General features: G+C 37.7%; 1 protein-coding gene across 1 annotated transcript; it reads left to right on the forward strand.

Moving 5' to 3' along the window:
• Positions 1–1,331: 1,331 nt before the first annotated feature.
• On the forward strand, positions 1,332–11,239 carry LOC110949679 (MAU2 chromatid cohesion factor homolog). Its single transcript, XM_022191851.2, has 18 exons — positions 1,332–1,604; positions 1,921–2,004; positions 2,951–3,046; positions 3,269–3,363; positions 4,012–4,039; positions 4,240–4,395; positions 4,550–4,696; positions 5,102–5,192; positions 5,322–5,425; positions 5,775–5,852; positions 6,419–6,484; positions 6,620–6,703; positions 7,232–7,281; positions 7,396–7,473; positions 7,556–7,667; positions 8,474–8,564; positions 9,665–9,792; positions 9,909–11,239. The coding sequence occupies exons 1-18, from the start codon at positions 1,371–1,373 to the stop codon at positions 9,981–9,983; spliced, it is 1,797 nt and encodes a 598-aa protein (XP_022047543.1). The 5' UTR covers positions 1,332–1,370; the 3' UTR covers positions 9,984–11,239.
• Positions 11,240–15,207: the final 3,968 nt, after the last annotated feature.

A 15,207-nucleotide genomic window follows, 5' to 3' on the forward strand; every position in this document is an offset into this window, starting at 1 on the left:
TATTAAGGTTAAGAGTTAAGACCCTATTTGAATTTCTCTGTGTGATTTTAAATATTACACTGAAAACCTCACAACAAATCAAATATCAAGGGTAAGGCCCTACAGTATTACTAATTAGTCAAATTTACCCAACTGATTTAAATATTAACATTAAGACAATGCCATATTATTAATTATTAAATATTACCTGACTAATTACCAGACTGACAAGAGTACCTTAAATTAAAAAACTGCATTATTTGAGAAAATGTGCATCAACTGTACTCAGAATTGTCATTTTTGTGTTAAATTGTATTAATTGATATGAGTGTAGCCAGTCTGACATTTATTTCCATTACACTTAAATAACTGCAACCATCTTTTTATATGTCGGCGCCCAAAGGCTATTGATCGACTTCAGGTTCATCAGAAGTCAGCTGCCAGGCTTTTAACCAGAATGTTTGACCCTCTTTACACTGGTACCCGGTATGTTTTAGGATAGATTTTTAAGACTTCATGCACTCTCTCCTCACTATATTTCAGATGTTTTAATATCGATAATATGCACCAGTAAACTCTTTTAGATCCTCAAGCAGAGGTCTTTTGTCGGTTTCAGGGGCACAGCTGAAAACTAAAGCGGGCAGAGCATTTGCAATCAGGAAACCATCAGCTCTAGGAAATCAGGTCAGATGAGACAGTGACCTCTTTTAAGTTTGCTCTTATTTCTTGGATTATTTTTCTTCATTTCATTTGCATTTTTGCCCATGTTTAACTTTTTTTAAACACTTTGATGGGTACCATGCTGTGTTTTTATCTGTTGTTTAAATTTTGATGATTTTATGATTTGTGCTGCCTTGTGAAGCACTTTGCAACTTGGATTTTACAGTGTGCTTAATAAATAAACTTTATTATTTTCAGATTAGAATGGATTTAACTTTAATGCCATTGCACAGTACAAATACCAAGATAACAAAAGTTTAGCATGCAATTACAAATACAAAAGAAGCAATGAAGTGCATTATATGCAGTTTGACTATACACAATATGTTACAATATAAACAAAATGAACAGTATGGACAGATAGAAGTATATACATATAACCAGAATAGACAACAAAATGAAGATAAATGTGCATGCACAGATCTAAACAGAATGAGATATATGCAGTGTATACACAGTAGATATGATAATAGATCATTATATTGTACAATTTCTGTCTCTTACCACTGTAAGTGTGTGTCAAACATGATTAAATGTTTGCAAAAAAGGAAAAAAGGATAAAAATTGGAATGAATAAGGCTTTGGATGCTTTAGTTGGGGGTTTTACGCGACGAACCTGGCAACCAGCGAGTCTGGCCATAGCGCTGAAAAACTTGTTGTTGTCTGGGAAAATGGCGTCAAACGTAGAGGCCCCGGAGCGCTGGTACCTCGCCCTTCTCGGCTTTGCGGAGCATTTTCGAACCTCCAGTCCGCCCAAAATACGACTCTGCGTGCACTGCCTACAGGCCGTATTTCAGTTTAAGCCCCCGCAGAGGATCGAGGCTCGGACACATCTTCAGCTGGGCTCGGTTCTCTACCACCACACCAAGAACAGCGAGCTGGCCCGCAGCCACCTGGAGAAAGCGGTGAGGGACGGTGGAAGTAGGAAAGAGCGGGGTTGCTGCGGAGAAGCGGACGGGTGTAGGCCGCAAGTAGCGAAAATAGAGAACGACGCTAGTTCTTAAATTGCTGTTCATTGTAGGATATTAAATTATTAAAAATGTTTAAAATGGAATATTTTAGCGTGTTATTTGCTTGGTTGTTTGATAGATATTCGTAGCAAATCGAAGACTTTCCCTCTGTCTGTGATGTTAGCTAAATAAGCTACTGTATGGGATTATTGTTGGTTCAAAATAATAGCAGCTGTAGCGCCGCCAACATTTTGTTTCGTTTGTTTTGCAGTGGTATATATCTCAACAAGTTCCTCAATTTGAAGATGTCAAGTTTGAAGCTGCCAGTATTTTGTCAGAACTCTTCTGCCAACAGGTAAGACATTTTAATTAACGTCAATGTAATTATATCGTCATCTGTGGGGAACAAGTTTAACTGCATGCGTTCATTTACTCTTATCATAAAGTGAAATTCACACGATACTAGTACAATACGTGTATTTCGTGGTGATACGTGATGGTATTTGTTATTTACAATCAGCTATTGATCCTTTTATCTCGTTCTAGTCTATTTGTTGATCCTTCAGCAGCCATATCATATCTGTAACTAAATCCTTACTCTGCAGTCTAGACGTACTAAAACTAAGCAATTTTGTGTTCAAATAAGATTTATTAAAACCAATTCATACTTTTGTTACTTGTAGAATGGACTGTACAGACTTACCGAATAAGACCATAAGAAATTTGCACTTGATTCAAAATTCTACTCACTGGAAAGTGACAAACACAAAGAAGCCAGAACATGTCAGACTAATTCTTAGATTCCAGCACTGAGTTCCAGTTATATGTTCAATTTGAGTTTGGGTGTTACTTATTGTCTACAAGTCTCTGAATGGTCAGGGCCCAACATTCATTGAAGACACATTTGTTTGAGTACAAGGCTTGTAGCTTTGTAAGAACTGCAAGGACTGATTAGTCAATGGTGCACACAGTTCAGACCATACAAGGTGAAAATGTGTTTAGTCATTGTGGTGCCCACTGCTGGAACCATCTCCAGCTGTAACTTAGATTTGCCTCAACATAAGCTATTTTTTCAAAAGTAAGCTATTTTTTTATACTAGTTTCTGTTTTATTTTATAGTGCATGTTTGGTTTTGCTTTTTTTTTCTAATTTTGTCAAATCATTTTCAATTATCCTGATTCTAATTGTCTGTACAATTTGTATTTTTTTTTAAATCCTAAACACATTGTATCTGTTTTGCTTTTGCATGTAAAGCACTTGCTGTGTTAAAACTTAATTGCTTGCTTTTATTATATTTTCAGAATTTGGTGGACTCTGCAAAACCCCTGCTGCGCAAAGCCATCCAGATTTCACAACAGACGCCATACTGGCACTGCAGATTGTTGTTCCAGTTGGCGGTATGTATTATTGCAATAGCATGAATGTGTGTCTGTAGGGGTGATAGTGTTTAGTTATTCTCACATGCAGGTCAAACAGTAGTGGAGCTGCAGAACTCTGATAGCTGATCTAAATGCTAATTGCTCACAGTTAAACTAGATTTTGCTGCAATCTGGAATTTGTTTCCAAACAGCAGAGGAGTCCCAAGGGATGACTACAATTTGCTTTTTTGTCTCTTTCAGCAACTTCATACACTGGAGAAAGACTTGGTGTCAGCATGTGACCTTCTGGGAGTTGGAGCTGAGTACGCTCGAGTTGTGGGCTCAGAATATACCAGGTAATGTCACCCTGTGCTTTGTTTGCAGATTTCAGGCTTTAAGTGGATGGCATCAGACACTATAAATTGCATTAAACATGTCTATTAATCTGGTGTTCACAAATATAATACATAGATAGTTAAACTAGAAGTATGAATAATTTCTGAGTCATTACACCCTCCTCAGGGGTTTGCATGGGAAGCGTTGCAGTCTTCAGATAAGTCCCAAACCACATATAAGTGGACTATGAAACTCTTAACAGCAAGTCCGTTTTGTTGCTAACCTGGCATTCCCACTATCTCACTTCAGTACCAGAAGTGCTGCAGAATATTGGAAGCATCATTAAAATTGATCAAACTGTGCAATCAACTGTAATTTCTGTTTAGCTGCTTTTCAGATGTTAATCTGAATGTGAAACTTATTAGATTGTCATACACAGTGTAGTTTGATAAATCATGTAATAGTTAGTGAAATGAAGAAAAAAAAACTCAAGATGGTCCCTTTGTATAAAAACCGGTTTGTCATCTCGTGTGCATGTGTCGATGGTGACACAAATGATGCATTCAGGCAGCTTTGGGTGCTTTTTAAACCTGGTATTGACCTCGACAATTTACTCTGTGCTGAAAGTTCATAGTAAATAAGTGACTGTGATTTTCTTTCTTTTGTAGGGCATTGTTTCTCCTTAGTAAAGGAATGGTGAGTCTTTTGTTATACTTTTGCTTTGTTAGTGTTGTTACACAATAGTAGCATAACCACTTGCAAACCTTAGATATAGCAATAGATGACGCCTTCATATACAGCAGTAATTACCATGTTAGTTTAAAAAAAACACAGTATAAACAGCGAAAGTATTTTTTGCTCTGTTTTGATCGTTGAAATGTTCTCTAATCTTCTAGTTGCTGCTAATGGAGAGGAAGCTTGGGGAGGTGCATCCTCTTCTCACACTGTGCGGAACTATAGTGGAAAACTGGCAGGGAAACCCAATCCAGAAGGAGTCTCTGAGGGTTTTCTTCCTAGTGCTACAGGTCACACACTACCTGGATGCTGGGCAGGTAGGAAATCCAGTGTAGAAGAGTTATACTCGATAACATTTTTGATCAGCATGCATTCATATTTTGATTTCAGGGATATAGGGAGGATGTCTGTGTGTAGGAAGCTAACAGGAGGTAATATCGGATTGATTCCGATGTTTGTGTGTGTCTTCAGGTGAAGAGCGTGAAGCCGTGTCTGAAGCAGCTGCAGCAGTGCATCCAGACCATCTCTACACTCCACGATGATGAGATTCTGCCCAGCAACCCAGCTGATCTCTTCCACTGGCTGCCCAAGGAGCACATGTGTGTCCTTGTATATTTGGTAATACCGCTTTTCTTCCTCCCTCGCTTCAAAAGACCTTAAAAGTTGCAATATCTAAAAGTTAAAGCATGGCAATCACAGGCTGAGGTCACATAACTGTCTCAGAAGCATTAATTCTGTTTAGAATAATAGCACACACTAGATTGTCCAACTTACTACCACAGCCTTTCTTTTTGTTTACCTTTGAGGTTGCATGTAAGGTGCATCTTATGTCTTTGTAATAAACGCCAACCATCGTAGCTACAGAGTTGCAAAGATTCAATTACAGTGGGGGCCTTAAACCCCTGCCTCTCACTAGTACAGTCATATGCTGTGTTTGAGAAATCATACAAGTTTCTTTTTTTTCTTAAATGCACTTTTTCGGAATTGTTTTAAAATGTTCATGTTTATTTCATCGTGTTACAGGTGACAGTCATGCACTCCATGCAAGCAGGCTATCTGGAGAAAGCTCAGAAGTACACAGACAAGGCTCTTATGCAACTAGAGAAACTAAAAAGTGAGTTCAAATTTTACATCTTGGCTGATCATGTGAACTGAGGCTATGCTTTTTAAACTGTGAAACAAATCTTTTTGCATCGCCTGTGTTGCTACATTTAAAAAACAATATATTTCTCTATTGTTGTAGTGTTGGACTGCAGCCCCATCCTCTCTACCTTTCAAGTCATTCTACTGGAGCACATCATCATGTGCCGACTCGTCACGGGCCACAAGGCCACAGCATTACAAGAGGTACATTGTGTCTGTTTCCATGGCCGTTTATTGACTTTTATTGTGTTTAAGGGTGGAGCATGCACTCGTAATGCAATACACTTTTTGTGAAATTCGACAAATTTTAACAGATGCAGGGACTGCGGGAATGAGAGGGACAGTAAACCTGGACAGCAGGCTATTCTTACCTCGCTAAACGTCAATAGTATTGCTCCAGATTTACAGACTTCCCCTTTATTTTGTGACATCATAAAAAAAAATAAATCAAGCCTGAAAGCTTAGCTCTGTTTCATTTCACAAAAATGGAATTTGCATGCTTAAATGAGCTTGTGGAATTAAGGTCGGTTAACTGTTTGTTCTTTCTGTCCAGATCTCACAGGTGTGTCAGCTGTGCCAACAGTCCCCCAGGTTATTCACCAACCATGCTGCTCAGCTTCACACTCTATTAGTGAGTATTTCAGCCGAAGCCTTTTGTAAAAGTAATATAGCTGCGTTTGATTATGTGAAAGTGATCAGGGTTACAGCAGTATCTAAGACAAACAACACCGTTTCAAAACATGGTCACACACGCAAATAACACTAAAAATAGGAATTGTTTTGAAATTTTTTAATCATCCCAAAGTTCTACCAGTTCTTCTTGAGAAAACTGTTACACTGATGAAATCACACTTCAAAGGAGTTCCTTAAATTTTTAGGGGATAAATACAAAACAAAAGTGAGAACAGTAAGAAAATAGTTTGAATTACGTTTGTTCTGCATTGATAAACAAGCATTTATCTTGTTTGTGGATGAAAATAAACTAAAATTCATGAAAAAGCCTTAACTAACCTTTTAAATTATGAACCTAACTAGAACTAAATAAAAAGGTAAAACACCAAAGCAGACAGCTGCCATAGAAGCTGTATCTATGCCAAGTGCATTCTCTAAACAAATTAATTATATCCCTGATTTGTTGAGAAATTGATGTCTCTGATTGTTAGCCTAATGTCTTCTCTTGTCCTTCTCTTATTCCAGGGTCTGTACTGTATCTCTGTGAACTGCATGGATAATGCAGAGGCACAGTTCACCACAGCCCTGCGGGTGAGTGCACGGTGATTTCGCTTCATCCTCATACTGTTACTGTTCTCGTCTCATTTTCTCTCTTCTTCTACTCTTATGTGCCAGCCGCTGTTTCCTCTTGACTCAAGCATGTTAAAATTGCTCTTTGTGTTCCAGCTCACCACACACCAGGAACTGTGGACGTACATTGTAACCAACTTGGCCAGTGTCTACATAAGGGAAGGAAACCGACACCAGGAGGTTAGTTAAGTAATGATGGGTCCCATTTCCAAATTACAACTAGAAATGCAGTGACCCACTTCTAAACTAAGTGGTTAATGTGTTTATTCGTGTTTGTAGTTTACTTCTTTTCAGTACCTGACCATTAAATCAGCATGGAAAATGGCCTAGGACAATTACATCTGTGTGTGTGTGTGTATACATATATAGAGAGTGGCACTGATATATATATATATATATATATATATATATATCAGCCAAAGACTAACAAGAAATAGTTGTAGAAATATCAGATATGATTGGTATTGCCTAAAAATGGTTGCAATGACATGCCATGTCCACCAGAGAGCACTAACAAGTTCATGTTTCATACGTAAAATGCCCCACTCATTTCTAATTTAAAAAAAATAAATGTATGTATGTGATCCTTATCTTGGTTTTAAGAACAGAGCAAGAGTTTTCATGGATATAAGCAAGAACCATCATTTAAATAAAACCATTACGAATAGATGTAAATCTTAACCAACTACTGTTTTATTTCCTCTCCAGCTGTACAGCCTTCTAGAGAGAATAAACCCAGACCATAATTTCCCAGTAAGGTAAGATGGCATAAGAGTTTTACAGTTTGTATATGTAACACCAGACATGCTATTAAAGCAAAGAATTTTGATCCAGTTATTAAATATCCAACCGCTGACTTTGCTTGGATTCAGCTCCCATTGCCTGCGCGCTGCCGCCTTCTACATCAGGGGACTCCTGTCCTTCTTTCAAGGACGCTACAATGAGGCAAAGTAAGATGAATGTCATATTGTTTAATGCAAACACACCAACAGATCCACTCTGCACTTCTACATAATTCCGTTTGTGTTGCAGACGTTTCCTAAGAGAAACCCTGAAGATGTCCAACGCTGAGGATCTGAACAGACTGACCGCCTGCTCTCTGGTTCTGCTTGGACACATTTTCTACGTACTGGGCAACCACAGAGTAAGACTGAATATCTTGCAAATAAGGTTGACGCTCACACTAAAGCTAATTTGACTTTCACTTAGAACAACTGGACCATGAACAGGAAGGAAGAACAGGGTCACATCTTTTCTATAGTTGAAGACTAAATGTTTTGCTTGGCCAACCTTCTTCACCTCTTTTGATGCGTGACTGGGGCCTCATTTATGAGACTTATTATACATACTGCTTAAAATAGAAGTGCAGTGTTGTAATGAAACATCCAGATTCATAAAACTACCCATATAATTACCTTAAATAGTCAATGAAGTTGGTCAGACTTGCATGAATATTGGCCTCATGTCCTGTCAATGAACCTTTGGTTAACGAGGGTTCTGTTGGTCAGCACAGAAATGCATGTGATGCAGTGTGTTAGATGAGGCAAAGCAAAACGACGAGCAGAGACGGACTTCAAGATACATATGAATATTTTAAAGTATCGAATAAATGATTCAGTAATTTGTGGCCATCTCTGCACTGAGCATGGTTGCAGGCAGGTTCTTCCCTGACAGATGATTGTAGCTACACCAGTCGTATGTTTTATGTCATTTTCTGGAAGAAATTGTTCATTTGTGTTGAATAGTTGATTTCTGTGCACAAATGAATTGAGAAGCACTAATTACTCTTGTACACCTGAATGATACAAACATGTAACTCTGATTTTTGTATGGCTGACTGGAAAGCAGCATATTTTAACACCATTTAAATTTTCTGCATGTCTATAAATGAGAATCTGTGTTTGTAATGACCTGTAACCGATCCCTGAAAACGCTCTCTGTTCTCCTTAGGAAAGCAACAACATGGTTGTACCTGCCATGCAGCTGGCCAGCAAGATCCCTGACATGTCTGTTCAGCTCTGGTCTTCAGCACTATTGAAAGGTGTGTAATTATTCTTTCCATCATCCCAGTAAAACATTATTTACGCTCTCTTCATTCGACTTAACACTCAAATTAAAAGCTTTGCAGACGTTCTGCTGTGAGTGAATAAAAGTTGGCAATACATTTCTTATTTTAGAACAAAATTTCTTAACCCTCAAGCAGTGTCTAGCCTTTTTTTTTGTTTATTTGTTTGTTGCTCCCAGCACAGTTTTACTCACTGTGGGCTCATTTACAACTGCAATAAAGAAATTCTGTACTGCTATGGAAACAACTCCACAACAGCTAGAAGTAGACAGAAGTTGAAAGTATTTTTTGCAAATTGTATGACTTTAGATCATTTTTAAAAAAGAACAAAAGAATTTCTTTGATTTATTTCAACAGAATTTGATGAACATGCTCATTTCAGATTTTTTATCAAATTCCGTTGAAATAAATCAAAGAAATTCTTTGATTTATTTCAACAGAATTTGAACATGCTCATTTCAGATTTTTAACAATTTTCCAACTCCCCATAGGTGTTGGCAATATTGGAAAAAATAGTGACTGCACACACTTTAGTTACTTTACTGAGATGTTTAATTTGTTTCCATACTGGTCTCCTATCTGCTCTGTTTAAGCATTCAGCCCATTTCAGTGGAAAAATCCCTGAATTTTTGCCACTTGAGTCTTAGTCCGAGCTGAGTCACTAGAAGAACAAGAAGTGCAGAATTCTTTTACAGAATCTGGTTAGTTCAAACTGTTGTTTTTGGCAGATTTTTCAATCAACCACGTAGAATAAAGGGATTTTGATGAAGTGTTGTTATTTTAAGCACTCCTTTGGTTAGGTTTCTACACAGATGAGTAGTTCAAGGACCAGATGATTGGATGGATGGATACTTTATTGATCCCACAGCGGGGACATTTTTAGTGTTATAGCAGCAAATACAAAAACCAGAAAAGCCGTACATTTTGGGAGTTTCTACAGTTTCTGGCTCTGACAAATGGTGTCTTTTTCCTCTTTTAAAATCTGCTTTTTTAAAAACCTGTAGATAGGTTTTAATTTTCAGAGGGTGAAGATACAAGCTGTGTTTGTAGTCTCTGACCATGTGTTCTGCTCGTAGATTTGAACAAGGCTCTTGGGAACACCATGGATGCTCATGAAGCAGCGCAGATGCACCAGAACTTCTCCCAGCAGCTGCTCCAGGACCACATCGCTGCCTGCAGCCTCCCTGAGCATAACCTCATCAGTGTATGTGTCATACTTGACCAGTTTTCACTCTAGTGTCATATGGATTCACATGTTTACACTGGTTTATTCTGTGTTTTTGAGTGCTCTGATTAGAGTGTGTCTTGTCTGTTTTTCAGTGGACTGATGGCCCTCCACCTGTCCAGATCCAAGCCCAGAATGGCCCGACCACCAGCCTTGCAAGCCTGCTATGAGGAGCCTCCTGTCTCGCTTATGGCTGTAGCTGGTAATTTATCACAAGCAGCAAACTGATGCCTAACAACCTGCTATCCAGACCACTGTAGCTTCAAAGGATCTTAACAGGTGACAGTTGGGCCTCCACTTGATTAGTTTGTCAAGATTTCTTCCTGATTGTCTGCTATTGCATTTTTAAACATTGTAAAGCAATTGCAGCTGCTGTTGTACATGTATTTCACGCTCTCTGATGGTAAGGACACTCGTGGGGCACAGAGGCAGGGCTGGACTCGTGATTGGAGGAGTGAAGGACACATGGCAATGTATAAAAAGGGCTTCTTTGCCTCAGATATAAAGAAGCCTTTGCTATGTTTGCCAGGAATCTTTTCCATTTACTGGAAAAACAACGGGGTTAGATAGGGGGAGTGGGAGAGGGCAGTAAAGAAATGTAGAAGAAATTAATTTATTCATGTTGCTATTTTTGTAACTGTTGGTAAATATTTTACATCTTGCCTTTTTTGTATGGATGCTCTTTTTTCATGCATGGAAGTTACTGAGTGGACTCCCTGTACAATAGTTTCTCACCTGGGTTGCTAACAATAAATTCATGGTAGATATGTTTTTTGCACAAAATCCATAGTAGGAAAGAAAATAGAGACTTCTTGTAATTTATTTTCACAGAATAATAATTGAAATGTTTCGTTCTACAAATTGGCAGTGTACATTGTTTTGGGATAGTGCAGAAGATGCCTCTGTTCAGCAAACTTTCAATACTTCTGGAATTTCTATCATTTGGTGGCTGTAAGAGTTGTAGCCTCCCTTTATAAACTCACATTTAACTGATATATTTTTTCAGGTTCCGTAATATATGAATTCCTGTTGATGTATTACTTTTTACAAATCATGTTTAGACTTTTGGAGGCTTTCAATAATCTTCAGATATCGGGGGGGGAAAAAAAGAATTTATTTTATTTTGTTATATTTTAATTTGTCTTGATAGTTCTACTAAATGGTTTCTTCACAGTATGTTTGTATAGATTTGCCACTCGTTGAACCTTTATTGTACAGTGACATTTTATAAAGTCAATTTAGTAAAAGTGTGATATGTATTATTTTAGCTATCCTATGTAGGTATCTCTACGCTTGGTATTTAAAGCACTCTGTAAGGACACAGTTTCAGCTTGAGTACTAGCCATATTCTATCCAATGCCTATGTTTTTAATTCTTACATTGTTTTCAATAATTTTCCAATAAAAATATGATTGAAATTTTGTAATTTGGGGGTCTGTATTCGTTGGAGAAATTCTTTTAGTTAGACACCCACTGTCTACGTTAACAAGTCCAAAAAACTGGCTTTTTGTTCTGGTAACGCCCTCTGGACATGGTGAATACAGCAAAATAACAGGGTGGAAAAAACTGAATACCAGTAGCTCTATGTCATATAATTTATTAGCTAGTAGCTACTAACTACAATGATAGGGGGGAAAAAAAGTCAGTGCGGCGCATGTTTTACAAGTAACCTTTAGGTGGTGCCAGATTTTTCAGTCTAGTATAGCTGTAATTGCATTGTTAGTCTAAATGTGCACTCTTAGTTGTGTTTTAGGATTTTGTTGTAATATACTTAAACTTTTTGCATTCGTTAGAGAAAAAAATGAATTTATTTAACCCTTTGATACACAAAATGAATCAAAAGTGACCCAAATCCAATGGAAAATGGTTATCTCCTAGCCCACACTGTGCATCAAAGGGTTAATAAAATGTATTTTATATTATAACCATGTAAGGGCTTGTAATTGATTATATACCGTGTTTCCAAAATAGTGATACATTTTTCCTTTATTGATGCAAATGTTGAAATAGTACATAATTCATTTAAAATTAATTACTTATATTTGCAATGAATAATTGCAGCAAGAAGATCCCCGGTTCAAATCCCGGCCTGGGATCTTTCTGCATGGAGTTTGCATGTTCTCCCTGTGCATGCGTGGGTTTTCTCCGGGTACTCCGGCTTCCTCCCACAGTCCAAAAATATGCTGAGGTTAATTGGTTACTCTAAATTGCCCGTAGATGTGAATGCGAGTGTGATTGTTTGTCTGTATATGTAGCCCTGTGACAGACTGGTGACCTGTCCAGGGTGTCCCCTGCCTTCACCCGAGTCAGCTGGGATAGGCTCCAGCACCCCCCGTGACCCTAGTGAGGATAAAGCGGTATATAGAGAATGGATGGATGGATTTGCTGCAGTTCTTTTAAGTGAATTTGCTTCATAATAGAAGGATTTTGGATCTGGACTAAGAACTGGAAATGCAGTAGCTCGGTAAAACTGGGTTAAAATTGATTTTTATCTAAAAAGCGGGTTGGTCCCACTGGAATATCTGCACCTATAGGATCTGGTAACATACATTTTGTGGCACCTGTATCTAAGTTTAATCATCTTATCTAGTCCCAAAGCATCCGAAATAAGCCTCCCACACTCCTTTTTTTTAGGTCATATAAGACGAGTAGTCTGTTCGCTTCATTCTCACTGGAGAAGCTTTTATTTGAACCCTTCAGAAATACCTTTAATAAGCAATTTGAGGTCTGTGTGGAGCAGTAAACTATGTCTACTCTTGTCCCTCCATGTATCCTCTGGGGTTAATACTGCACAAACACAAACCATGGCACCAACTTGGTGTGTGGAGCTGTCCGAGTGGCAAGGACCTTTGTTCCTACATCAATTTCTGCACCTGTTCTGTGAGTTCATGCTAAAGGTGCTTGCTCCCCTGCCTTCTTTGTTGCGTGTAGCAGACCTCACGGAGCAATTGGAGTCAGGGGGAAAAACTTTAGAGCACTCGTTCAGAAGCAACAGATGGCCTGCACTATTATCTCCCTGGTTTGAACCTCTACAAGGTCTCTGTGGGTGGTAAACTGACATTCAGTGGTGATTATTATAAATTCAGCCTGAGCAGGTCTGCAACAACAAAAGGAGAGCCGCAGAAATTCCCACAACAGCAGCACAGTGTCAACAGAAGTGGCCCAGATAGTCGAGCTTTGTCACATGATGTGTTTGTGTTTCTTGGTGTACTTCAAGAGCTGGCTGAGCAGTCGTACCCTGAGGACACAGTGTACCGCAGGAACGGACAGGCATTGTGAGGGAGCTGGCAGCAGATACCTGTTGTGGTCAGTACACTGGATGCATACAGAAAGTTTGGCAGCCTTATCTCTATTGATCCTACAGCCACTACAGGGTCCTCTGTGGTCTGAGGAAAGCCCTGAGGAGATGGTGATGGGGCAGATCCACTGGGATGTTTTTGTAGTCTGTGAAACGCGCATATAGAATAGAATAGAACTTTATTTGTCATTGCAACAAGTACAACGAAATTGCAATATCCGTTCAGATATGCTAATCTTGTTTGATAGCTTCAGTCTGGGAACAAAAGTATTGTTTTGGGTCATTTTGGAGCCTGTGATACACATTAACATTTAGGAAAGAAACGCAGTAGAAGAAGGCGCACATGTGTATTAAGTTCTGCAAAATACATAAAAAGTGCACTTGTAAGTCATATAACATGTTGCAATGCTAAATATATCAAAAATATGAGTATAATGATTTAAACAAATGCTGTAAAATTTCACAAAATTAGGACTGTAACACACAGAATCCAGTAAAACATGTGTGAACAGCCACAGTCAGTAATACAAAGTAAAGCATAAAATGTATTTCTATTGTTGACTGATTTTTAGATGATTTTCTCCATTAACTGATTAATTGTTTTGGCTATAAAATCTCAGAAAGTGGTGAAAATTTTGAATCTTAAATTCTAAGATGACATCCTAAACTCAAAAATATGCAGTTTGCTATCATGCAGGAGTAAATAAACCATAAAATATTCAAATTTGAAAGTCTAAAATTACTGACATTTTATTTCTTAAAGAACCATTTAAACTGATTATTCAGTGATCAATAGTAGGTTTGGTAATTTAATCAATGAATGCATGATGTTTTGTTCATTACATGTATTTATATTTGGTAAATAGTTGTATCACAACAGAGAGAGTAAGAGATATGTGTGGTAAAATGCCACTCTGTGTCAAGAAATAGTTATTGACAGTTGCTTTGTCATTTTTTCGTATTTGGCCTAAAACAAATAAAAAACTAAATTTCTGCCTCAAGCAAGCACACAGTGTCACACAAGCATTTAAATATAGTTCCATTCACCAGCTGAGTGTCTCAGGCTGTGGCCCTAAATGTGTCATGAGTAGTCCCACATCTGTTTTTGTTAATTTTTTAAAGAAATGTAAGCATAATATTAATAATAATCAAAATAATGTAGCCCTGGCTTTGTTTATCTATCTTTCTGATCATGTTTGAAAGCTCTAGACACGAAAACAACTATTCAAAAACTTTGGGATATTATTTCACAGTTCCTAATAGTCTGATTTGTTTACTAAAATCTGATGTTTCTGTTTCACAGTCTTGCAGCAGGATACGTGCAGTGTTCTATATATAAAGTGTGACCTTTCTAATCAATAAAATAACGAATAAATTATGACAGCAGGTAGCTAAGTAGCAATGAAAACACGTTTTAATGTTTTATTGCAAGTTGCTGTAGTTAGATGAACTATAACTGGACAACAGATGGCATTTCCAATGTTTTCTTTTTTTTTTCCTTGTCAGCAACACAGACAGCAGATTTTGCATAATTATTATTACCTATTTATTTATGGGTATTGTGTTATGAGACTTTCACCTATGGGTAAAGTTTTTCTCCTGGCCACCATGAATCTCTTCTCATGGACTATTTACATGGCCAGTCAACCAAAATACTATTAAATAACATGAATGCAAACAAGTTTTGTCAAGAAACATCTTTACATATAATTTAAACTTTGTAAATCATCACAAGTAAGACACAATTTAAGAGAAACAGGTCGAGGCGCCTGCACTCACTGTGATGTTAGAAAGTGGGATGACCCTACTTTGCCTGTCTCACATTTTATACTAATTTCAAATTGAAATAAGTTGAACATGGTGTCATTATCAGGATAAAATCTAATAAACTGATGGCCATGACACTACTTTGACACTAATGTGTCAAAGTACCAACAACACCTCAAATGTACTGAGTGTATAAAAGACTGTTAGAAATTATAATGTTTATCTATTTACATACATTCTCATTAAAATTAATTAATTAATCACTATGTTTTTGTTTTTACGCTCCTTAATTCTACAGCACTCACCTTGATTAGTCCTAAACGCACCAT

This window comes from Acanthochromis polyacanthus, chromosome 4, assembly GCF_021347895.1.
Source record: "Acanthochromis polyacanthus isolate Apoly-LR-REF ecotype Palm Island chromosome 4, KAUST_Apoly_ChrSc, whole genome shotgun sequence".
NCBI classification, from domain to species: domain Eukaryota; kingdom Metazoa; phylum Chordata; class Actinopteri; family Pomacentridae; genus Acanthochromis; species Acanthochromis polyacanthus.

Excerpts from the sequence above, each read along its gene's own strand:
- LOC110949679 (XM_022191851.2), top strand. The coding sequence starts at position 1,371 with ATGGCGTCAAACGTAGAGGCCCCGGAGCGCTGGTACCTCGCCCTTCTC. Across the intron at positions 5,426-5,774 it reads AGGCCACAGCATTACAAGAG|ATCTCACAGGTGTGTCAGCT; the intron begins GTACATTGTGTC and ends CTTTCTGTCCAG. Across the intron at positions 5,853-6,418 it reads CTCAGCTTCACACTCTATTA|GGTCTGTACTGTATCTCTGT; the intron begins GTGAGTATTTCA and ends CTCTTATTCCAG.